General features: G+C 37.9%; 1 protein-coding gene across 2 annotated transcripts in view; it reads right to left on the bottom strand.

The window, feature by feature from the left end:
* Window positions 1-25,544, bottom strand: part of VWA8 (von Willebrand factor A domain containing 8) — a 369,166-nt gene that overhangs the window by 162,468 nt on the left and 181,154 nt on the right. For both annotated transcript variants that reach the window (XM_040448547.1, XM_040448546.1), the window contains exon 21: window positions 15,559-15,635. In XM_040448547.1, the coding sequence (XP_040304481.1) occupies window positions 15,559-15,635 (77 nt within the window). The remainder of the gene's footprint in view (window positions 1-15,558; window positions 15,636-25,544) is intronic.

The following is a 25,544-nucleotide window of genomic DNA, read 5'->3' as shown; positions in this document are numbered from 1 at the left end:
AAAATAAAATAAAATAAAATAAAATAAAATAAAATAAAATAAAATAAAATAAAATAAAGGACATTTTTGGGAGAACAAAGTGGTTGATATACTTTATTATTATATGTGTGATTAAAAGGTCTAATCCTAAGTTCAGTTTATTTCAATGCCTGTTTTAATGGTTATTATAGCTGAAAATGAGCTCACAAAGATCTACAGATCCAAATAGAAATGCAGCATTCACTGCACCCCTATAGCACGACATACACTTTTCACTCATTTATCAAACATACAAAGGATTTTAGTACTATTAGGCTTGGGAATTTCCATCCTTCCTGAAGTCTATCAGTGGTTTGGTAAACAAATCAGTGCCACATTTTATATTTTGAACCAATGGGTTCAAACATCATTGAAAATCTTCATTTATAAGGCTTTTAATCATTTGAGGAAATTGTATTTCAAATTGTTTTAGCGCGTAGAAGAGACCTTTTAGGACTGTATGATCTATTTCTACATTTCAGCACTCTGACACCGAACGTGGGTTTTCCAGACCCGACAATCTCTTAAGTTTCTGCATACACCAGCTGGCTGTCTACAAGGTAATTCAATTCTGACACTAACTACACGGTGGAGCTAGCACAGATCCCAGTGGGTAAGGGCTCTGTTTCACAAGACTGTCCCCACTTCACTCACCAATTCCAAGTCTCAGGCCTCCCCTACTTTTGACAGACCAGCTCTGAGTCAGGGGTTTCCACGATCCCCTCCTCGGGATCCATAATTTGCTAGAACAGCTCACAGAACGCAGGAAGGCACTTTACGTACTACTCCTGATTTATTACAAAGGCTACAACTTAGGAACAGCCAAAAGGAAGAGATACAGAAGGCAAGTAATGGGGCGAGAGGGGCTGTGCATTGAGAGGACCAATGTCCTCTCTGGTCACAGCACCCTCCCAGTACTTCAGCGTATTCGCTAACCCAGAAGCCCTGCAAACCCCACTGTTCGGGATTTTTACAGAGGTTCCATTAAGTGGACACAATTGATTAAATCATTGGCCATTGGCGATTAACTTAATCTTCAGTACCCCTCCTTTCCTCTCCCCAGAGCTAGGGAGCAGGGCTGAAAGTTCCAACCCTCCAATCATATGGTTTCCTGAGGAAAACGGGGGGGGGGGGGCAGTCTGAAGCTATCCAGGGCCCCAAGAGTTACCTTATTGGCATAAAAAAAGAGTCTTCTCACTCCAGAGATTACAAGGGTTTTAGAACTGGGAAAGAAGATCAGTGTCATAACAGAAAGATACCCTTATTTCTCAGGAAATTACAGGGGTTTTAGAAGCTCTTGTGGCAGAAATGAGAATGAAGATGAAATATATTTTTCTTATTATATCACAATATCACAGGGTGATATGTATTATTTTCAGCAACAAAAAAGCCTAGCAACTGAAACACTTATAAACATCTGATTTTAAAATGCTCTCTCCAGAGATTTTTTAAAGTAATTATTTTCTACTTTACTGTTAGAGCATGACCTTTACCTTGAAGGACCAAATTAAATATTTTTTTTTCATTTTTAAAATATTTGTTTATGAGGCATCTCTCTGACGTCGTTTAACACACATCAACAAACTGACCTCTTGACTTTGTAAGAGACGAATGTGTAGGTTTGGCAGATCTTTGAAATACTTTACAATAAAATTTTAAGTGAGACTGTAGTATAAAAGATTTTCATTGTTAGTTCCTATCTCATAACAAGATATTGAAATAATTCTGGCTTTAGTTTACATTTTTTTAATTTAAGTTTATTTATTTTTGAGAGAGAAACAGAGAGAGTGAATGGGGAAGGGACACAGAGCGAGGGAGAAAGAGAATCTCAAGCAGGCTCTGCACAGTCAGCACGGAGTCTGACATGGGGCTTGAACTCACAAACCTCAAGATCATGATCTGAGCTGAAACCAAGAGTGGATGCTTAACTGAATGAGCCACCAGAGTGCCCCATGGCTTTATTTTAAAAGTCTTGGTTTTAAATATGGTATCAAGCTGGTGCCATCCTGTAGGATTTCGTGTAAGTCCACTTTCAACTTCTCTGCAGCAATGTTTTGTTTTGAATCATTATGAAGAGAATATTATTCATGTGTGGTGTCCTCTGTAACCTTACTCCAGAGTCTTTTCTCTTTTCAATCAAATCAGATGCACCATCTGATGGTTTTACTTACATAATTTTCTGTCGGTTTCATTTCATTTATGCTTATATTGTTAATACTATTTTCAAACTGGAGTTCTTTTTCAAGAGTCTTTAAAACCACTGTCCATTATGCGAGGGCTTGCTTAGTTAAAAGTAGGTTAAGTAAGACTTTCCCAGGCAGAGTTGATGAGAAAGGCACTCCAGGCTATAAGAGCTGCACGTGATACTCGGAATCATAAGCAGTTCATTTGGCTTAAGCATAAGTATGTGGGAGAAAAAGGCTGGAAGTAAGACCAGTGAAGCAGATGAGGCTCAAACTAAGGAGTACAGACTGGATGCTGTTGGCAATGGGTTCTGATGGGTTAGAGCGTTCTGAGCAGGACAATAAGTTATCAACTTCATTGGCTGGAACAACGGGAAACATAAGAAAGATAGACTGGAGGCTGAGTTCTTAGCCAGAGACTGCCACAATAATCTAAGCAAGAGAAGAGGAATGGAATTATGGCCCAGAGAAGGAGGGAAGGAGATACTATATCTATTAGAAGGATGGAATTGAAAGGACTTGTTTACAACTCTGGAGTGCAGGAAAATAAACGAATGTAATAGTCCAGGCATGGCCTGTGGCTGTGGGAAAGGAAAAGAGGAAGATATTTAGGAGACCTTAAAAAATGAAGACATGATTTCATAATGAATGACTGTCAAGGTGAAGAGTAGGGAAAGACAAAAGGTACAGGGCTTACAGGCCAGGTGACTGGATACAGGGCTCTGTAAGCACAGAGAGGAAACATCTATTCTTTCCTTCACCAATTCCATAATTAACACTGCATTACTGACACCTGCCATGAACCAGGTCTAGAAAGGGGGCTGGAGAACATTGAAAAAGAAGAGTTGGTAAGAAGAGATGGATATTTTGGATTTGAAATGCCCCAGAGATACTTACGTGGATATTTGTAAAAGAAAAATGCAGATCTAAAGCTAAGAATAGAAGAAGGGGCAGAAGATGTGGCTCTCACCTATATATGGATAGAAGATGATACAGACTTACAGACAGGAGGTTTAATTTTAACTGGCTCCTTACCACATACCAGGCACTGTCCTAGTTACATGTGACATATATCATTTAATCTTTATAACTGTCTGATAAGCTTTGGGCTCAAAGAAGTTACCCAAACTCATGCTTTCCTTCAAAAATGTGAGGCTTCCATTTTATTTTAGACCAGTTGTATAACAAATGGTTTCTGATTTTTGACACAAGGCATTCCTAAAAACTGTATCTGAAAACATACTCATAGCCTGGACTGTAGCATTATTGCCATTTAACCAGTTATGAGCAGAAACCGGTAAAAAGTGCTACTAGTTCCAGTGATGCAGCAGCAGAACTGAAGTCCTCGGTGGAAAATGATATCCAATTATATGCTACTGCCCCTGACGGTTGGTTAAAAATAAAACAAAACCCTCACATTCAGAATGCGTGTGTGTATATAATACAGAAGACACCTTTGTTGGTACGGAGTGCAAAGCTTGTAGTCCTGTCCCTTGCTTTATTCAGTTTCACTTGGCTAATAGGCTCAGCCCTGCTCAGTTCCTGACTTCCTATTCTAATCAGGGGATAAGGCACATGACTCACTGGTATTGCCCATAGAGGTTATAAATCTGATATTTGGGTATTCATAACAAGTTGCATATACTTCTGCCTCTGTTCTCTCCATTTTCTGATTATCACACCAATACTCCCCTTGGTATCAGTATCCCTGGTACCCTATTTCCTCTAATTCTATCACCCTGGGTCAGACCCTAGCTAGGCCTGGGACCTCAGGCTGGGCTGGAGTGTTATTCCAACCTATCACTAGCCCATGTTCTCACAGCTCACGGTCATCTGCAATCTTTTATGGATTCATCTTACACTGGGTCAATTCATCCACTGAATCTCTAGAACAGACAAAGCTACTGACATGCTGGAATGTCTTATTGCAAATTCCACCACAGTTATGAAGATGGTCATTGATGCCAAGCTTACCCATTCACTCCTTATCACATCAGCCTTTAAAACATTTTCACATAATTTCCTTCACAGCATTGATACTTCCCTGTTTATTGTGTCATTTACTGCATATTTCCTCATTACCACTAGAAAGCTTCATGACAGAAATGACCTCAGCTGTCTTGTTCAATGCTGTATTTCTCAAGGCCTAGAACAGTGCTATGGACTGTGCTGTCCCTCAGCAAAGGTTCCTTACAGTATATGCCACTGGCACCCTGCACAGATCTCCTTTACCACCAAATACACCTGGCCCCCGGCTACTGCAGCATGACTTCTGACAACTCATAGCTGCACCCTTCTCCAAAGAACTGCCCTCCACCACTGGGGAGCTACTCTGCCCAGAAATGCCTGGGAGTTAGAGGGTCCCCCTTAACCTCCCCTAGGGGACAGCCCGTAACCAATGATTTACTGATATGGGGGCAAAAAAGGCTGGCCCATTTTGCTTCCAAATGGGATAGCTGAGCAGTGCCATTCATGCTCCAGAGCTCTCTGGCTGAGGCCAGATGGCCTAAAACCTCTCTTTTCCACAGCTGTATCCTAACTCCTTGGCCTCCCTGCAAGTTTTACCTCAAAGCTCTCCCTCTAAAATTACTTACACAAACATTTCCATCTCTGGCTCTGGTTCTAGAATACCTAGCCTAGATATTTGTTGACGGCCTGAAGGCATGAATGATGTAAAAATGCAAACAACAATTCTTAAGATTTTTCTAGCGATGTTCTTCATTCTTCCTGTATGAAATATTATAGCTACATCTCAGTTAATAGAAATTACTTAATTTGCTGTGAAGTGAGCAATCCCAGTGAGACACAAATTGGCTTACTTAATCTAAACATGTCATGCCAGCCCCGTCTGCTCATGTTGTCACTGTTGGCGTCACCTGGAGTGTCTGGCCACAGCAATACCTGCCTTCCTTATAAGGAGCCGCGCTTTATGAAGCATTTTAGATTTTAATAAGTAAAAAGACTGGTGAGAAGTATAAGGCACCAGCTCAAGATACTTCTTCACTCTCCCTGCTTCTCAGGGTGCTGTGAGAAACCAGCCACTGATGCTAGCTGGAGAGGCCCAAAGAGAGAAGAGCAGATTAAGTGGTTGGGATGTGACGGTAAGCATCTTCAGAGAATCTGATATTGAAACAACTGTAAGTTTGAGTTGATTTTTTTTTTATTTTTATTTAAAAAATTTTTTTTTCAACGTTTTTATTTATTTTTGGGACAGAGAGAGACAGAGCATGAACGGGGGAGGGGCAGAGAGAGAGGGAGACACAGAATCGGAAACAGGCTCCAGGCTCCGAGCCACCAGCCCAGAGCCCAACGCGGGGCTCGAACTCACGGACCGCGAGATCGTGACCTGGCTGAAGTCGGACACTTAACCGACTGCGCCACCCAGGCGCCCCTTGAGTTGATTTTTATTACAGCTAAGGACTGAAACTTTTTTTGATCTCTCTCCCATCAGAGTATCACTAATTCTATAATGGAAGTAAGTGTGAGATAATAATTCTCTTAACAAAAATGTCTTTTACAAGTTAAAAGAAAAACACCCACAAAGGGTTGGAAGGTTATAGACTAAATTGACATTAGTGATTGACTTGAAGAAGGGGAGATAGGATTGGGGTGGTGGCTGAAGGGGACTTTAGCTCTAATCACAGTGTTTTATTTCTGTAAAAGGAAGAGTAGAATCAAATTTGAGAAAAATATTAACAGTTGTTAAATCTCAGGGGTAAGTTTGGGTAGGTGTTACATAGTTCTATTTACATTTTTTGGATTTTTAAAGTTTTTCTCAATCTAAAAAAAGTACATAACACTTGAACGGAATGTAGCTCTTCTCTAATGGCAAGGGATGGAACAGAACTAAGAAAAAATGCACAAGGCACTGGTGGTTCTCAAGCTATTTAGCTTGGGACTTAGGAAGTAGAAATGAAAGCTCCTCCTTCTTTACAGTCTTCTCTTCCAAAATAGCCTAGAGCATGCTGGTCGCTGATTCTCCTAGTTTCAGGGGTGTGTGTGCAGCTTTGACTCAGCCACCTCTCTAACCCTCAACCTGCGGCAGGAGCACGAGAGGTCAGAAGCAGTGTCGGCCCAGAAGGGACATCACGTAAAAGGCCACGAGAATTGGGGCACCTGGGTGGCTTGGTCGGTTAAGCGTCCGACTTCAGCCAGGTCACGATCTCGCGGTCTGTGAGTTCGAGCCCCGCGTCAGGCTCTGGGCTGATGGCTCAGAGCCTGGAGCCTGCTTCCGATTCTGTGTCTCCCTCTCTCTCTGTCCCTCCCCCGTTCATGCTCTGTCTCTCTCTGTCCCAAAAATAAATAAACGTTGAAAAAAAAATTAAAAAAAAAAAGGCCACGAGAATTAATTTGGTTAATGTTTTTATGAATTACCTGGGTGATGGTTGATGATCACCAGGGGAGGTGTGATGAGGAGGCAAAGTCAGTTTAATAATCTGGAAAAGTGGTCAAGAAAACAGAAAAAGAAATTTCATTAAGAGATTACTATTGAAAAAATGGAAAAATATGGAAAACTGGCCAAAGGAAAGAACTTGGGGTCAAGTTGAGCAAGGATTAGAAATAGGATGGTAGAATTAAAAAAATCAAGCTAGTCTATACATGGATTAGAAAGTAAGAAAGTAAGGCTAGAAAGTAAGACTTGTATGACAGTTTTCCACATGGTTGGTACTTTAGTAAGGAATTTACTAAAACACTATCATCACTAAAATACTATTTGATTAGCACAACAAAGTCAAGAAGCAACACAGTGCAGTGATTAGAACACATGGCTGACCCCAGATTGTAAGAAGCCCACTCTGTAACCTCAGCCAAGTTATTTAACTTCTCTGTGCCTCGGTGTCCTCACTGGCAAAACAGAGATGGGAATAGTACTGATCTTGTAGAGTTGCAGTGGGCAGAAATGAGTTACAATCTGAAAAGAGTTTACAGCAATGCTCAGTACAGAGTAGCTGCTATGTACATATTTGTTAAATAAAGAAACCAAAATAATATGGAAATATAAGTGGATTTGAAGATCATCCGGAAAAGAGTAAAAAATTATTACAAGCCTAAAGATCTACAGGGAAAGGTTGGAGGGACTGACATAAATCCTTTAGTGAAAAAGAGGCAGCAGAAGGCATTCTTAGTGGGAGAACTACTGTCCAACTGCTGATAAAATAGCAGCTTCTAAAATAGCTTTTTCAAATTCATAATGGGTAGGGTGAGACAGGAGTATCTCAGAGGGTTTTGCGTAGCAGCTGACATGTGACGTGCCTCCAATTCTCTAATGCTCTTATCAGTGCTAAGGATGGCTTGATGGCTCAAAAATAATTTTTTCTATGAGACTTAGAAAAGCTTTCAGTTCTTCTATTTTCTGTCGATACATCTATTTTCCCTCTGGGACTTTGTGAATTTCTAAATTTATACTGTCATATTCAGTTTTCTTCAGCCTGAGGATAAGTCTTACATGTTCAATTATGCTGTGCCCGTATCTTCCTCTTGGCAACAACTCTTGCATCTATGCACATACAACCCATGCCATACCATGCTGCCTCTCTCACCTCCTGGCTTTTAGATAGTATGTTTTTAATAACCATGATGTCCCATGCTCTGCTCTACACTTAGAAAACTCCTACATCTCCCTTCACACTCAGTTTGAGTGCCACCTTCTCCAGACACCTTCCCATATCACACATGGGTACACAGACTGTTGGGCACCTCTCTTCAAGGTTCCCACAGAACCTGCAAGTGCCTTTTTCATAGCTTATATTCAACATTGTATGGCAAATGTTGTAGTCTCACCCACTGACAAGCAAGCAAGCTCCTTTAGGTCAAGATCAGTATCATCATCTATAGGGCATCAGTGCTAAGACAGCCACTGACAAACAGTAAGAATCGAATAAATACAAGTTAGATAAATGAATTAATATCTAATGAATAAACCAGACTCCTGGCCCTCAAAAAATTCCCTATTTAGATGGGGAGGCTTGCCTGGGGAAAATAGAGTGGATGGAAATGAGATATAGAAATTAACTATAATGCAAATCAGAGTGAGATAAAAAAAAAAAGTGGGGCATGTAGCAAGAAACTAATATTATCTTGCCTACATATTTAAGTGCCTAAAATATGTCAGACATGTGAACGCTCCTTTCCATACATTCTCTCCTTTAATTTTCACAACCATCCATAATAATCTTATTGAATATTATCCGTAATAATAATATTGAAATATTATTATTTAAATTTGATAAGTAAGGAAAATAGGACTCAAGAAGTTCAAGGCCACCAAAAAGTTAATGGTAAAGATAGGACTTGATCTCTGAAACTCACGTTCTTTCTTTCACAATGGTACACATTTAGTCCATACTATGGAGTTTCAAAGGAAGGAATGGTTACACCCAGAATGACAAATCAGAAAAGATTCCATGTAGAAGTAAAACTGGGCCAAATCTGAAGGATTAGGAGAGAAACACAGTGCATTTTACTTATTTTATCAAAAATTTTTAAAATATTTATTTATTTTTGGGAGAGAGAGAGAGAAAAAGACAGAGAGACAGAGTGTGAGCAAGGGAGGGGCACAGAGAGACAGGGAGACACAGAATCCAAAGCAGGCTCCAGGCTCTGAGCTGTCAGCACAGAGCCTGATGTGGGGCTCAAACTCATGAACTGTGAGATCATGACCTGAGCCAAAGTCAGACACTTAACTGACTGAGCCACCCAGGCGCCCCATGAGAAACACAGTGCATTTTCGATGACAAAATAAAGACAGGCATGGATGCAAGTTCAAAACTTGTGAGTAGGACATAGAATGGTCCAGTCTGAAATAAGGTGAGCATACATGAGGAAGATTCCACTAAAAAAGTTTGAACTATACAGAGAACCTGGGAACTCTATATTTACAATGGGCATCACTATTAAAAAAAATAACCAAGAGCATATAGGTCATGCTAATGATGACCTGTGCCATCATCTTCATATATGAAAGTTAGCAAATGAAAAAAAAAAAAACCTGGTGAAATAAGTATTTCAAAGCCTTAAGATAATTCTTAACATAGAAGTGTACTTTTATCCACAGAGGAAGTAGAGCTACAAAAGGTGACATATCAAGTGTCCTCTTGAACATCAAAGTAACATGACATTGTGGAAAAACAAGTAAACAGATGTACTTCACAAATATGAGCCATGTAGTCTCTTCTATTTGCAATACGTAACGTAAAAGTAATTATATCCATTAATCTTTTAAATTACCTAAATCATACTCAGGACAACATCCTGATTTTAACTAAAGACATGAATTAAATTGTCCAGCTTCCTCATTTTATGGGATATGATCATTAAAACATAAGGTGGTAATAGTTAAAAAATACACGGGTTGTAGGTTTTATTCATGTACGTTTGGTGATGGTTTTGCTTATCAAGATTATGTTTTGAGTGGCCCATAACTAATTTTGTTGGAATGGCATCTATAAACTAAATTGAATGTGACTGATTATTTAGATGGTAATAGCACAAATACATTAAAAGGAATCTAAAATAAACAAAGTAAAGATGTTATGTAGGTCACCCGTAGATCAGAGAAGTCCAGGATATTTTTTTGATTGCTATTTTTAGGTCTTTTAAAACATATGTTTCTCTTAAAGCAATTTTATGGCTTTAAATTTTATGTCAAATATAGCCCCAAAGCTGTGTATAATGAAAAAACTCCCCACATTGAACTTTGTGAGAATGTCAAATTTAATTAATAAAAATCCATTAATATTACATATTTTAAATAAAAATGGAGAGTTTTTACTTCCAACTTTATATAACAAATTCGGTACCAAATATTGCCAAATAGAGATACCTGAGTCCCTGTTACAGTGAGTAGATATTTTATTTATAATAAATCATCAGTCAGTAATGTAGCAATGGGTGCTATCAACAAAATTTATACAATATTAGGCTTTGAAATTGTTATTGCATTTTTTAACTTAGAAAGTTTTCTCATAGATAACACATCTATACATTTATGTGGCCAATGTCAAAATTACCACAGAACACAAATAAGCAGAATACAATTCTTTACTATTAATGGATCATTTGTTATCTTAAGACAAAAAATAGGTATAAAATGTATTGTAGGCAGAAAATGCATGTGGTATCTCTCCCTAATCTTCTGAACTTTTTAAAAAATGACTTATTTATTTTTGAGAGAGAGAGAGGGACAATGAGCAGGGCAGGGGCAGAGAGAGAGGAAGACACAGAATTTGAAGCAGTCTCCAGGCTCTGAGCTGTCAGCACAGAGCCTAACATGGGGCTTGAACTCATGAACTGTGAGATCATGACCTGAGCCGAAGCCAGACACCTAACTGACTGAGCCACCCAGGCACCGCTAATCTTCCCAACTTTCTAAAGTACCTTGAATACCATCTTCTTCTTGCTTATTCAAAGATTTTGGAATATAGAGCTAAAAGATGCTACAAATTACCTTGTCTACCTTTCTTAATCAGAGATGAAAGAACTGAGAGCCAAAGGGAGACCCAAAGATAGATACCCTCAAACATATATAAATAAAAGGTAAAAAATCAATTACTTCAACATTCATATAAGAGTTTAAAACAGAAAAGCAGATTAAATCTAAAGGAAATAAAAGGAAGGGTATAATCAAGATAAAATCAGAAAATACTGACTAGAAAAGAAACACACAAAAGAGGTTCAACAATACCAGAAGTTGGTTGATTGAACAGACCAATAATATTGACAACCTCCTGGAAAAACTGATCACGAAGAAAAGAAAGAGAAGGCAAGTAACCAATACCAGGTATAAAAATGAAGATATCATTACTGAGCCTAAGGACATTAAAATATCATAAGATGATATTATAACAACTTTATACCAATAATTAGAAGACAATGAATAATTCCTAGAAAAATAAGATTTATCAAAACCTCTTAGAACTATTGAAGATAATGAATAATAAACAAAGGCCTGTTTACAATCAGTGTGATGATGACATACACCCAGGAATAATTACTAAGTACCTGTTTTATTTCTTTGTCTTCTTTTTTACTGATTGTGCAAGTAACCTCCATAATTCACAATCAAAATTAATTGATATAATTCAGTCTAACACAGCCTATTTCTTTTAAAGTATTTTGGTGTCCAATATATAGAAATGGAAAAACTGTCCCATCATACAAAGGGACTCTCACATAAAGTGACTTCCTTATTTCTGGGGCATAAATTTGTGAGCCAATTTCAATCTTTGATGTCATCTTTAAAATAAGTTGGCTTTCTGCTTATTTTAAAATCTAAAATTTAAATTCATATGTTTTTGCTCAAATTGACATTGTATGCTTAAGTGGCATGGGAATATACACTAATTAAAACTTCCAAGTAATTACATATTTTTAAGAGCACCACTAAACAGTAGAAACTAAACACAATGCAACCAAAATAAAATAGCACAAATTCTAAGAATGAACAACTGCAATGCTCACTCTATCATCCTTAAAAATATAAAATATGGGTCTTGCCATGTGCTTTAAGGCTCAAAAACTAGAACTGTGATGTTATAAACAAAAGTTATTCAGGTGAGAACTAGCAAACTAGTCAAACTTTGATTCTTTCATTATTTTCTTCAAACTTTGTCCATGTAGGAAGAAAAACTTGTTTTAAAGCTTAAAGATGAGGGGAAAAGGTAGTTCTTCAGATTCAGGGGAACATAAAATATTGAAATAACTATAAACAAGGACAGTATTATAGCTCTTTAAAGATAGAAATCATGTTTCTTATTCCTTTCTAAATCCCCTAAAACACATAGTTCTATAATCTTAACATAGTAAATTCCTTAAAAAGGTGAGTTGAAATTCCTAGGTTTATATAAGTTATTATTCATAGAAAGAAGAACCATGAGAAGATGAAGGAATAGGCTAGAAATTTTCCAAAACTATGCAGGTGACCTATGCAAGTTAAGGGATTGAGATGGCCTTGCTATGCCCTATTAAAATCAGCAAATTAAAATTTGCACATATTTTGTTAAATTTATTCCTATGTATTTTATGTTTTTATCCTATTATAAATAATATTTAAAAATTACTTTTCTTTGTCCATTGCTATCATATAAAAATAAAACTGATGCTCCACATTGACCTAGTATCCTGTGATCTTTCTCAACTCGCTTATTCTGATGGCTTTTTTTTTTGTAGATTTCCTAGAATTTTCTATATATACAATCATGTCATCTTTAAATAAAGACAATTTACTTCTTTCATTTAAATATGTATTTTAGGGGTGCCTGGGTGGCGCAGTTAAGCGTCCGACTTCAGCCAGCTCACGATCTCGCGGTGTGTGAGTTCAAGCCCCGCGTCGGGCTCTGGGCTGATGGCTCAGAGCCTGGAGCCTGTTTCTGATTCTGTGTCTCCCTCTCTCTCTGCCCCTCCCCCATTCATGCTCTGTCTCTCTCTGTCCCAAAAATAAACGTTGAAAAATAAATAAATAAATAAATAAATAAATAAATAAATAAATAAATATGTATTTTAGCTTTAGTTTTTTCTTGTCTTATTGCACTGACTAGGGCCTGCAGCATAATGCTGAATAGTGAATATCTCTGCTTTTTCCCCCATTATAGAAAGAGAGCATTTAGCTTTTCACCATTAAATGTAAGTTAGCTGCAGGTTTTTCATAAATGTCTCTTCTTAAGTTGAGGAAGTTTCCTGCTATTTGTAATGTGTTACAACATTTTATCATGAATGGGTATTAAATCTTACCAAATACTTTTTTTTTTTTTTTGCAATGATTGAGATGATCACATAGCTTTTCCCTTATGCTATAGATTGAATGAGTCACATTGTTTGATTTTCAAATGTTAAGTCAACCTTACAATCCTGGGATAAAACTCACTTGATTACGATGTATTATCCTTTTTATATATTCTGGAAGTTGATTTTTTAATACTCTTTACAGATTTTTGTATCTATGTTCATGGAAAATGCTGCGCTGTAATGTATTTATATTATGCAGGTCTGCTGTTGAAAAAATACCCTCAGCTCTTGTTTACCCGAAAATATCTATTTTTAAAGATTTTTTTTCCCAAACACACTATTTGACACTCACTTCTCACTTTTTTTTCTTCTTTTGGCACTTTGAAAATAATCATTTCACTGAATTGTGGTTTGTATTTACTACATATGAAAAATCAGCAGTCATTTTTATCATTTTCCTTCTGTAATATGTTTTTTCCCCTGTAATATGTCTTTTTTCCTCTCTGGCAGTTTTAAAGATTTTTGTCTTCCAATTTTCAACAATTTAAATATAGTGTACTTTGTTGAGGTCTCCTGTTTATCCTACTTGAAAGTCACTGAGTTTCCTGGATTGGTGATTTTATGCTTTCCATCAAATTTGGGAATTTTTCCACCATTATGTCTTCAAATATTGTTCTGACTCATTCTTTCTCTTTTCTTTTGAGACTCAGATTGCTCATATGTGAGACTGCTTTTTTTAGAGTTGCCGTTTCTATATTGAGAATTCCTAATTATTCCCTCATTATACTCTTTTTCTCCTTTAAATGCCTGAATATATATTTATGGCAATTGTTTTATAGTCCTTGTCTGCTAATTCCACCATCTGTCATTTTGGGTTTTATTTCTACTGACCAATTTTCCTGCTTCTTTGTATGTCTAGTAATTTTCTATTGAATGCTTGACATTATGGATGCTACATATTGTTGGATTTTACAGTCTTCCTTCATTTCATGTGAAGTTTGTTTGGCTAGGCAGTTAATGTACTTGTGAATTAGATGGATCTTTTAAAGACATTTCCCCCCTAACATCCATCCCTTTAATTTTTAAAGTCATTGTGCATGAGAAAAACGTCCAAAAATACTGCTAAATAGCAAGCATCCTTGTTTTCTCAAGGCTTTTTTTCGTTTTTATTTATTTTATTTTTTAATATGAAATTTATTGTCAAATTGGTTTCCATACAACACCCAGTTAAACTTATTAAGGATGAGCATAAAGCAGTTTTTATTTTACAGATAGACCGGTTCTACTTCTAAAGCACACACTCTATAGAATATCTTCCGAATGCCAGGAGTGTTTAATGGAGGCTCCTAATCATGTGGGACCTCTGGTACTTGTTTAGCTCACAGATCCCAGGTAGTTGTAAGTTTCCCAGTATTTGTGAGTCTTGTGCAGTTTTATAATTCTTTACTATGGTAGGACTAATCTGGTATCACTTACTCCATCTCCATAATAGCCAGAGGTATAAATCCCAAGAGGGAGATTTTGTTTTTTGTTTTTTACTATCTCTCAGCTTTACTTTGGTTCTCTTCTCTTTCTTTCATGACTCATTAATTCTGCTTTCTTTTTTCTTACATTTTTCTCCCAAGAACATATTATTTAATGGAAGGACTCAAATGAGAAACTAATTCTTGCAACTCAGTCCAATGTTTTTTCCACTACACAATACATACATATTTTTAAATGTTTATTTATTTTGAGAGAGTGAGAGTGTGAGTGGGGAGGGGGCAAAGAGAGAAGGAGAAAGAGAATTCCAAGCAGGCTCCACACTGTCAGTGCAGAGCCCAATGCAGGACTTGATCTCATGAATTGTGATATCATGACCTGAGCATGAATCAAGAGTCAGATGCTTAAGTGAGTAACTGAGTAACACCCACTACACAATATGTTTTATCTCCTGGGATTAAAATAACAATTAAATCTAGTTTTAACCTGCTTATTACTTGGTATATTCCTTGATTTCTCTATTTTTCTCTCTTTCTCTCTCCCCATCTCTTTGTCTCTGTCTCTATTTTGGTGGATCTGCTACTTACTTTTATTTTAGAAAGACTTAGAGCAGGTTGGCTGATACAGGTAAAAACAATTCATGTCAAGAAAATCTATTTGATTAAAAGCTATCCCTGAACCAGCATTCTGACCACACAAAACTAAATAATCCACAAAGTGTTTATAAGGAAGGCAAGGAGACTAATAACTTATTCTATATTTTTGGTTTATTACCTCATTCCTGAGATCATATAGTATATTGTTTCTCCTTGTGAGCTATTTTAGCTTCCTGTTAGTGAATGGGCTTAGCCTCTAATATTTTTATTCCAATTTAAGGGCCTTTATGTTGATGAAATCTGCTCCTAGAATGTAATGTTCATCACTCTCTGTCCACAAAATATCTATTTATTCATGTTTATAAAGCATTAGTCACTTTAAAAATAAATTTTGCCATGTTTTATTGCCTTTTAAGGAGGAGAAAGATAAGGACAGGAGGAACAGAAATAAAACTGGCTTATAAAATGGGCTTTTAAAAAAGTATTTTTAAATTGTACTGGGAGAAAAATAAATAATTAAACTACATCTCAAGAGGTTATGGGTCTTACACTCTTACCTGTGCAGCTGAATGTATTCTCGAGGTCTGTTGAGCAGGTGAAGGAATCTGTCAACAATCTTGTTCTTTCCTACACCCTGTAATTACACAAGGAGCGTTAAACAAAAAGAGACTTTTGTGGAGGTAAAACATACCAGAAGAATCTTTTGCCAAAATGTACTTTCTCAAAGTTGTACTGTTTCAGCTTATTGTTAATGAAAACATACATATATACATATATATATGTTTACATATAGCAAACAAATACAGCACAACTTCTGACAGAAAGGTTTTAAAAAAGTTACTTCTAAGTACACTAGGTTAATTTACATAAAATACACTAAACGCATTCTTTTTATTTAAAAGGAACTTCATAATAACTTTTAGCCTTCTACAGCTTGTTTTTTCTGTTCTACAGTTTTACACTTAAATATAGATGTTATAGTACAATATTAATTATTTCAAATTTGAAGAATGGCATCAAAGGCAATGAACTAAGTATAAAAACAACGATTTTGCCAGTGGTTCTTCAGAAGTATGATTTTTAAAGACAGATGAATACAACACCGTACTTCGGTGTTAATCAAACACTCATTTATTTTTCTCCTTTTATCCCCTTTTCAGTCCTTTAAAACCTTGGAAACCTAAATTATAACCAAGGTTTATTAATAAGTCTCAACTAGGGGCACCTAGATGGCTCAGTCAGTTGAGTGTCCAATTATTGATTTCAGTTCACATCACGATCTCAGGGTCATGAGATGGATCCTCACGTGGCGCTCTGTGCTGAGCATGGAACCTGCTTAAGATTCTCTCTCTCCCTCCCTTCTTCTCAGCTCTTATGCACTCTTTCTCTCTTAAAAAAAAAAGTTTCAACTATATCTGCTCTTGTTAGGAATGTCCTCATGTCCTTACCACTTATTGATGCTGAGAGTTGTTGCCATCCTTTTGTAGAAGACAGACTGTTAAAAATGGAAACCACTCCCATGCTAGTTCCCCATTTTAAAGTTTTCTCTTAGAGGTGGAATACTCTATTAACGGAATGTGACTCTTTTAACAAGTGAGTTGTGTGGGAAGAGTAGAAGTCGTCAAAAAGCTAAATTCCATAGTCATATGTAGTCATAGCGATAAATAACACTTACTGATTTCTTATACCCTCCCTGCCAAGCTCTATGCTAGGTATTTACCTGTGTTCTTTCATTTAATTACCATAACAGCTCTATGAGGTAAGTATTTTGATTATTCCAACTTCACAAATCAAGACACCAAGTCTCAGAAAAGCCAAGCAACATGTTCGTGGTCACACAGCCAGGATTCAAATCCAGGTCTGTCTGATTCTGATGCTCATGCTTTTAGTCCCAACATTACGGATTATATTTCTCTCAGTTTTAAATTGATTTAGGGAAATGGGGCCTTGAATTTTCTCCTCCCCTACTGCTAGGAGTCCATCCTAAGGAAATCATTAGGCAGATCAGGAAAATGCATGGCACTAAGCAGTAAGAGCAGAACCCCAATAGAAGGAAGCAGGCATTGGTATTTCTGCTACACGCTCAAATATCTTGTAAAGAAAGGCATTCTACAAGCACAGAGGACAGAAATTCAAATCAATCAAATGAGTATTTATTGAGCATTCTCATAGTCAAAGAACTGTGACGGTTCCTCTAAGATAAACAAATTCACAAAGAAAATATGAGAAGTTGTCCCTCACAGTTCTCAAAAGGAGGCAAGATACATACACAGGGAGCACAGAAGACAAGTCACCAGTGTACATAAATAACTGCTAACTTATATGACATAGATTCTAATAACCTTAGAATCTTTCTCTTCTCTTTGGCCCACTAAATATGTCATAAGATGACAGATGCAAGAGAGACTAAGAGGGCTGGAATGATTACCAATTAATAAATACGACAGAGATATGAAGCACACACAGAAACACACAGTAGCAAGCAATTAAGATCCATTGTATACCCTTAATTCAGGGAAATATAATGAAATCAATATTTAAAGAAGGACAATATGGCAATAATATGCAAACTATACTGAAAGAGGAGAGACTGGTATCCAGGAGATTGATTGTTTATCCACTCAACATATAAACAAACATTTACTGAGTGTTGGCACATGTCAGGAGAGAGACCAGTGAACAAGACAGATAAGGTTTCCACTCTTCTGGAACTCCCATTTCAGAAGTGTGGAGACAGAAGGATTGGAAGGTAGATTAGAAAAGTAGGTAGAAAGCCAGCAACATATAGTTAGACAACTAACAAAATAAAGAAAATTATCAAGCAGTGATGTTCTCTACACACAGTTAAGATAGGGTGAGGTAATACTAACTGGGTGGTTATTGACATTGATTTAGAAGTGAAGACCTTTCCTCAGGTAACTTTAAGCTGAGATCTAGATGACGAGGAGCCAGTGCTATCAAGACTTCAGAAGGGGCATTCCAGGAGAAGAGTTGCTACAGCTGATCCCCTAAAGTACATATAAGCTTAGGATATCTGAGGAGCAGCCCATGTGTTCAAGTGTTGTAGGCAAGAGAAGAATATACAAGATAAAGAAATAAAAGTAAGTAGGGTCTAACCAACCTAGTTTACAAGTCAAGGTGAAGAAGTGGGATTTTATTCTATTCGATAGGGAGCCATTTATATATATATATATATATATATATATATATATATATATAATTTATATTTATATTTATATATTTATATTTACATATATATTTACATTTACATATATATATATATTTATTTATTTATTTATTTATTTTTGAGAGAGAGAGAGAGAATAAGCAGGGAAGGGCAGAGAGACAGGGAGACACAGAATTCGAAGCAGGCTCCAGGCTCTGAGTTGTCAGCACAGGGCCCGACGTGGGGCTTGAACTCATGAACCGTGAGATCATGACCTGAGCCAAAGTTGGACGCCCAACCGACTGAACCACCTAGGAGCCCCCATTACAAGATTTTTTAGCAGGGAAGTGACATGAACTAATACATAGGTATGGAGAGTGAATTATAAGGGAGGGTGTAAGGATGGAAACTGGGAACCAGTTGGAATGCTACTTCTAGAATCCAGGCAAGAGACAGTGATGGCTTAGATTAGGGAGGTACAAGTGGAGAAAGACAGATTCAACTTGTTTTGCAAGTAAAGCTGACAAAACTGGCCCACGAACTGGGTAAGGGAGGGTAAAGGAAAAGGAAGATCAAAGGTTACTTCTAGATAATTCCTTGAGCAAATGGATAGGAAAGACTAGGGGAGGAAGACCTTTTTCAGGAGGAAAAATCAAGAGCTAACCCTATCTTTCTCCAAAGCATTTATCATCATTTAACATTCTGTCAATTTATTTGCTTGTGTGTTACCTTTTCCCGGACTGGAAATGTTAGCTCAAGAAGCTTGTCTTGTACACTACTGTATTGCTAGTGTCTAGAACGGTGCTCACACTAAGTAGGTACTCAGCTAATTTGTCTAATGAATTAATGATATCTACATCTCCCCAGGTGTTTATGGCAGTGACCCCAGTCATCCTCAGTACTTCTGACTCCCTCTCAATTCATTACTATTCTTCTCATTTCTATCTCCAAAATAGATCTTAAGTCTGTCAAATTTCTCTGGAATCATCTTAAACCAAAGGAATATCTTATCTTGTCTAGAACAGTGGTTCTAAAGCTTTGATGAGCAAATGAGTCACCTCTCAGATCTTAACAAGATGCAGAATGATTTGGTAGGTCTGGGCTGGGGTCTGAGACTCTGCATCTCTAAGATGCTTCCAAGTGGCACCAACACTGCTCATCCACAGACTTTGTGCGGCAAGAATATGTACCTGCAATAGTCTCACAACTGAGCTCCCTACATTCATTCATTCATTCATTCATTCACTCTATTCATTTGTTCATTCTATTCATTCATTCATGCTATTTTGAATGTATTTTCCACACTGCCAGCTGGAGTAATGTTCTTAACAGATAAATTAGATTATGTCATTCTGCTCAACCCCACTCAGTAGCTTCTCACCGCATTTAGAGTAAGTGTGAAAATTCTTCCTGTGGCCTGTACCATGCTCTAGCCTCCACTCATTCCTCCAGGCCTCCAGTGTCCACTCTTCTCCACCCAAACACTGTTCTAGTCACACCCAGCTTCCTTCAGTCCTTAAAAGATTCCAAGCTCTTCCTACCTCAGGGGCCTTGCCCATGCACATCCTTCTCCTTGGGGAGCTTTTCTATCATTCACCATCTTAGTCATTCACACTCATTATCATAATTCCCTTCTTCACAAAGGCTTCTCCTACCTTCCAGTGTAAGTTAGGCTCTTCCTCACCTCCCACACTACCCTTTATTTTTCCTTCTTAAGCATAAGTAGGATTTATATGGGTGACAACTTGTTTATAAAGTCTCTCTCATCCACTGTTCTGTGAACTGAAAATGTCCTGAGGCCAGGGTCCAGGACTATTTATTGCTGGTTTGCCCAGAGCCCAGCACAGAGCCTGACACAATAATGCATTCAATAAACATTTGTCCAATGAATGAATACAAAGAATTTAGAAAGCACTGGAAAAGGGTATAAAATCCCAGTAAGATATGAACTGTGATCATGTTAATAAAGATAGTGAATATCGGAAACTGTGATGAGTTTCAGACTAGTAAAAACTGGTCAAGTTTTGCAATGATCCAATTTACACATTTCACCTACAAAAGATTCAACGTTATTAGAGCTGACTGTCAAACTGACAAATTCACTGACGTAAGAACAATGGATCATTTCATCTTCTAGGAATCTTTTTGATATTTAACTGGATTTCTCCCCAGATAGTTCCAAGTCTAACACAGGAACAAAGAGAAGGAAAATATTTTCACATTTGCACATATACTACAAAGCTCTGTAAGCTTTAAATGGCGTGTTCTAACAAACATAAAATTTTAAATAGATACATTCAGAGGAGTAAAATGTGTTTGTTAACATATCAAGTCTGCTAACTTCAAAGAATCTAGAGAAAGCAAGTATCATAAACGCACTGTAACGTCAGAAATACAAAGGATCTCCTGATAGAAACAGATCATGGAAAGCTACTGCCAGGAGTTCCTGCTCCCTGCCCACCTCCAAAGTTACCTAATCAGCCATGCTTTTCAAACTGCTCTGGAGCAACATACTGTTTTAGGGGCTTACAAGTCCCAGAGATGTGGGATGTGACATGAAATCCCCAGCTGCCACCGGGGATCTCTTTTTCTTTATGTTAGGGTCTTTAGAACTTCAGAACTTCTAGCTCAGCTATTTTCTTGCTCCATATACTCTCCCTGGGCAATCTCACCCACTCCCATAACTGGAGTCATCACATAGGGCTCAAACCTCTTTCTGAAGCTCCAGCTGAGATCCCTTACCACTGTCAACTGAACTTCTGCACCAGATGTTCATAGAGGACTCATTATGCTGCCACCGAAACCCACTCCTTTTTCTTTTTAATCCCAGTATAAGAGAGTATCACCATGTACCCTGCTACTCAATGAACGAACCTTGGAACGTTTTTGACTAGTCTACTTTTTCCTATGACACCATTCAATGTCACTACAACCTGTGTAGTCTCTACCTGCAAAATGTTTTTATTCTTTCTTCTCACTCCTTTCTCTCCTTTTCTTCCTTATTTCCTATCTTCCCTCCCTCCCTTGTCCAATACGTCAACTATTTTAACACATAACGTTATAGGTAATGTACCAACTGAGCAAGATATGATGGTAAATAAAATAGCCATGGCCCATGGTCACACTCACAGCTTACCATCTAGTAAGAAACAAAGACAATTAAGCAAATATAACGAGTACACCTATAATAAGTGTTATGCTATGGGATATCCGAGATGCCTGAAGATTTTAGCAAAGGGTTCAGGCAGGCCCACCACACATAATACTGTTTAGTGGGGATGTCAAGGAGTTAAGGAGGTAATGGGGAGGAGGAGGAGGAGGAGGAGCGTTCCAGATGGAGAGAAGGGTATGTGTAAAGACTTGAGGGCAATCGTGAGCTGGAGTGCTGGACAGGTCTGAGAGAGGGCAAAGGCTAGAGCAGGAATGAGGAAGGGAATGGTAAGAAATCAAACAAGAATGGCAGGCAGGGTCTAGCTCTGGCAAAGCCTTGGAAGCCAGTTAAAAGAGTTTGGGCTGTTTCCCAAAAGTAGAAGTAGAAGTAGAGTAGAGGAGTAATAGGATCAGATTTTGATTTTTGGAAAACCACTCTGTAGAATGATCTGGCAGACAGAAAGAATGAAAGCCTAAGAAAGCAGCCCAGAAATGCCTTAAAAAAATCCAGGCAGGAGATGATGGTGGTTTAAACTAAGGAGTAGAAGAAATGGATGGATTTAAGAGGTATTTAGGGAAAAGAACTAATGGGATCTGGTGATGGTCTGGATGTGGAGATGAGGAGACAGAGGAGTCAGTTTCTATCTGGGGCCACAGGGTGGAAGGTGGTGCCATTTACTGACAAATGAAACAGGGGAGGAGAAGTGGATTTGCTGGGAGGAGGAGGGAAGCCTAGTTTTAAAAAAAGGCAGTTTAATTTTGGATTTGTTTACTTTGAAGTGCCTGCTTCCCATATCTGCTCCTTCCTCTCCAATTCACTGTCACTACTCAAGGGCGGCCCATCGTTGTGCCAGGAGTCTTTTGGTCTCCCTCCTCTGGACTCACAACAGGCCAGCCCACAATTTGTTTAGTTATTTTTCTAAAATAGAGATCTCATCAGGTCATTTCTGACTTCATTTTGAAAGCTCTGATGGTTCCTTCGAGGAAATGCTAAAAGCATAACCTCAAAAGGAATTTCTATAAATATGCGGAGCAGAAAGGACCAGTGACAGCGATTTGTGCTTTCCAATTAGTTTTTGCCTAGAACACAAAATCCTCAGGATTACTTTAATTGAATAAATACATAAATAGTCTCTTATTTTTCCATCATAAAAGTTACACACACTCATTTTTCTCACTGGGAAATGCAAAAAACAAAACATTATACACCGCGCAGCTGCTAAAACAAACCTGCTACCATTTTCATCTTGTGCCTCTGAGTATTTATGTTCAGTTGTCATTATTCTCTGTATAAAATGTGTATTCTCTAATAGAAATTAGCATGAAGTTAACAGTTTTTACATCATAGTTAACTCATATTAGGGATAATATTTAGTGAGTTGAAAATTTAAAAAGGGAGAAGGAAGCTGTGGAATGAGAAGTCTGAGAAAATACAAAATGTCTCACGAGAATGGCACTTTCTTGTATCATTACTGTTCCGTCTCACTGTGTTCTTTGTGGTAATATCCTGGAGAGAAGGACCTTCGCAGATGTAGGAGTCAGATGGTCCTTCAACTACAGGGTTAAGAGAAGCAGGGAACATGTTACGTCCCACAGACACGAATCAAACCAAGGATAGGAAGTAAACATGCTTCCAGTTTCTGTGAGAGAAAACATCAGGGACCATGACTTAAAGGACTTGAAAGATTCTGGAATTCTTATACATTCCTCAGGTTTCTTATTTTAATTACCCTGTTTCCTCAGAGAGATTAGCGGTAAAATCCTTTAAAGGAAAAGGCTGTAGGCCTTGTCTTCCTGGACAAGGAGAACATACAGAATTTTGGAAACCCCATCTGTATCCCATCAAGGGGGAGGGGGAGATAGGAGTGGAGCAGGAGAAAAGACCTAAAGCAGAATGGAGAGCAGGTAAGAGAAAATGAATCTAGGGATGAGACCTGGGCCAGTCCAGATGTTGAAGGATATGTCATAGCAGGTAAACTTGAAAGCTGCCGGCAGCCCTCTGCAAATCTCACTCAAATGTGTTCTTAATCAACCAACAGTCTCCTGAACCTTCGCGCTCCCACAGCTTTGCTTACCTTGTTCGTTCTGAGAATAGCCCATCCTTCCCCCATCTATCCAAATTCTTCCACTCACTCTAGTGTTCTGATCAAATGCCTCGCTTCTCAGAAGCTTTGCCTGACTCTCCCATTCTTTTCTCTCTCTGAGCATCAGAACAATCTCCTCCTTTGGGCTCCCAAGCCATTGTCTTACAGCATTCACCACACTGTACTTTAGCAACAGGTCTGGTGCCTGGGAGGGAAAACTCCCTCCCTGAGGCCAGGATCGGTCCCCCAGTTCGCACACCTCATTCACCTCACGTATAACCTGCAGGGAATAACTACTAAAATTTGAGGAAAGAAGAAAGTAAGAAAGGAAAGGGAAGTCATGCGACTTGCTCTTGCAAAAGGAGGTAGAAAGCTGTTCCAGGAAGCTTCTGCTCCCTTTGTGCAAACAAAGAGGAGGAAACTAACATTTATGGAGCCCTCTGCTGTATGCATACACACCCTTTCAGTGCTTAATCACTTGAATCCTCATGCTAGCCCATGTGAGCAGGAGATAATGTACCTGCTTGGAGAGAAACAAACTTAAATTCCAAGTGGTTAAGAACCCGGCACACAATGGGATTTGAAGGCATATCCATTCTGATTCAACAGATTGGGCTGTTTTCTGTTTCACCATATTGCAAAGCAAAATGTCAGGAGGTAGCCTCACTGAACTGATTTACATGGAAGTTTATATCCTGATGTCATACATCAGTCAAGATCAGTCATTCCACAGTTATGATATACTAAAACATGTGTCCAGCAACTCCCGGTATAGAATCCAAGGTTCAGGAGGGAGAACAGTGAGAAAGTCAAGTTCGATCTTCCCTTCTACAGTAATTTTTAAAATCGACTCCGAGTGTTTACCACTGCCAGTGCTCCGCTTTCTCTCATGTGTTTCCCTCAACTTAGGGCATTCCTTCCAGTTCTCCCTAATTCTTTAATAACATTCATACAGTTAGACCAGTTTGTATAATATTTACAGATAATTTCTGCACAGTGTCCTAATTTCCTTTTTAAAAAAGCTACTATATGAATGCCATTAACAAATACCAACTGCAATAAAAAAAATAACAAAGAGACTAATACTACAGTAAATTGAGAGAAATAAATTGTGGCTGCTTTTTTTAAACCTTATAAGTTCTATCAAATGTTGAACCTTCTAATTCTTTGCTTCTGCCCGAAAATATACTTAATATACTAGCAGTTAAGAAACCTGGATTATGATCTCTGCTTTATCTCTCCCCAGATGGAGGTCTCTACCACCATCTGAGCCTAGATTTGTTCATTTGAATAAAGAGGGCCTAGACATGCTGATCCCTAAACACTTTTTTTCTAATATTCTGTAATCGCATAGTAAAATGTGAGATTACTGCTATATAAATCACCGGAAATTTATTTTCCAAATTCTCTCAGTGAACCTGCACTACTTAGGTAATCAGAAAAAAATTATTAAAACTGAATAGTAAACAATCCTAAACATGTGCACAAGTGGCTTCTTCGTAACAGAGCCAATAAACATACCCAGAAGCCAGACGGAAAGACATACATTTCAACTGCACTATGAGTTTGCATGGCTTGAAAACACACTTACTTATAAAGCTTTCTGTCAAAAGTCATAATCTCTTTTTCAAACAGGAATGATGAAATCCACATCCCTGCAACTCCTCTTTGAAATACCGTGCTGCTATAAATGGCAAAGGTATACTCTTAGGTAGTTTGGTCATTAGGTATGACCAAAGCAACCATGACAAATCTTGTGGAGGGAAATGAAAAATCAGTATATGTGCAAGAACAACATGCAAATTCAAAATAAGTGCAAAAGAACATTCACTAAGAAACACTGAATGGTCAAGAATTTCCAGATCGTAATACAAACAACTTCATTAGGAAGCAAGGGGTTGGAGAAGGGACACAACATAATACAATCTAAAACAAAGATGACTGTCCTTATCTTTGATAAACCCAAGTATTTCATACCCTTGGGACTCCCAGGCTGCTAGAGCTCCTAGAATCATAGCACATTTAGTTATCAAATTCCCTGCTGCCACCACCAGCTGGGGACTACAGACAAGATTTCTGGACAAACTGTTCAGTCCCTTTACAGATATCAGACAATTCTGCTGGCATAGCAACGTGCTATATT

The sequence above is a fragment of the Herpailurus yagouaroundi genome, unplaced genomic scaffold (assembly GCF_014898765.1).
Source record: "Herpailurus yagouaroundi ecotype Mexico unplaced genomic scaffold, PumYag 197, whole genome shotgun sequence".
Lineage (NCBI taxonomy): Eukaryota > Metazoa > Chordata > Mammalia > Carnivora > Felidae > Herpailurus > Herpailurus yagouaroundi.
The sequence above is the reverse complement of the archived record's forward strand: the minus strand, read 5'-3'. Positions and strand labels throughout refer to the sequence as shown.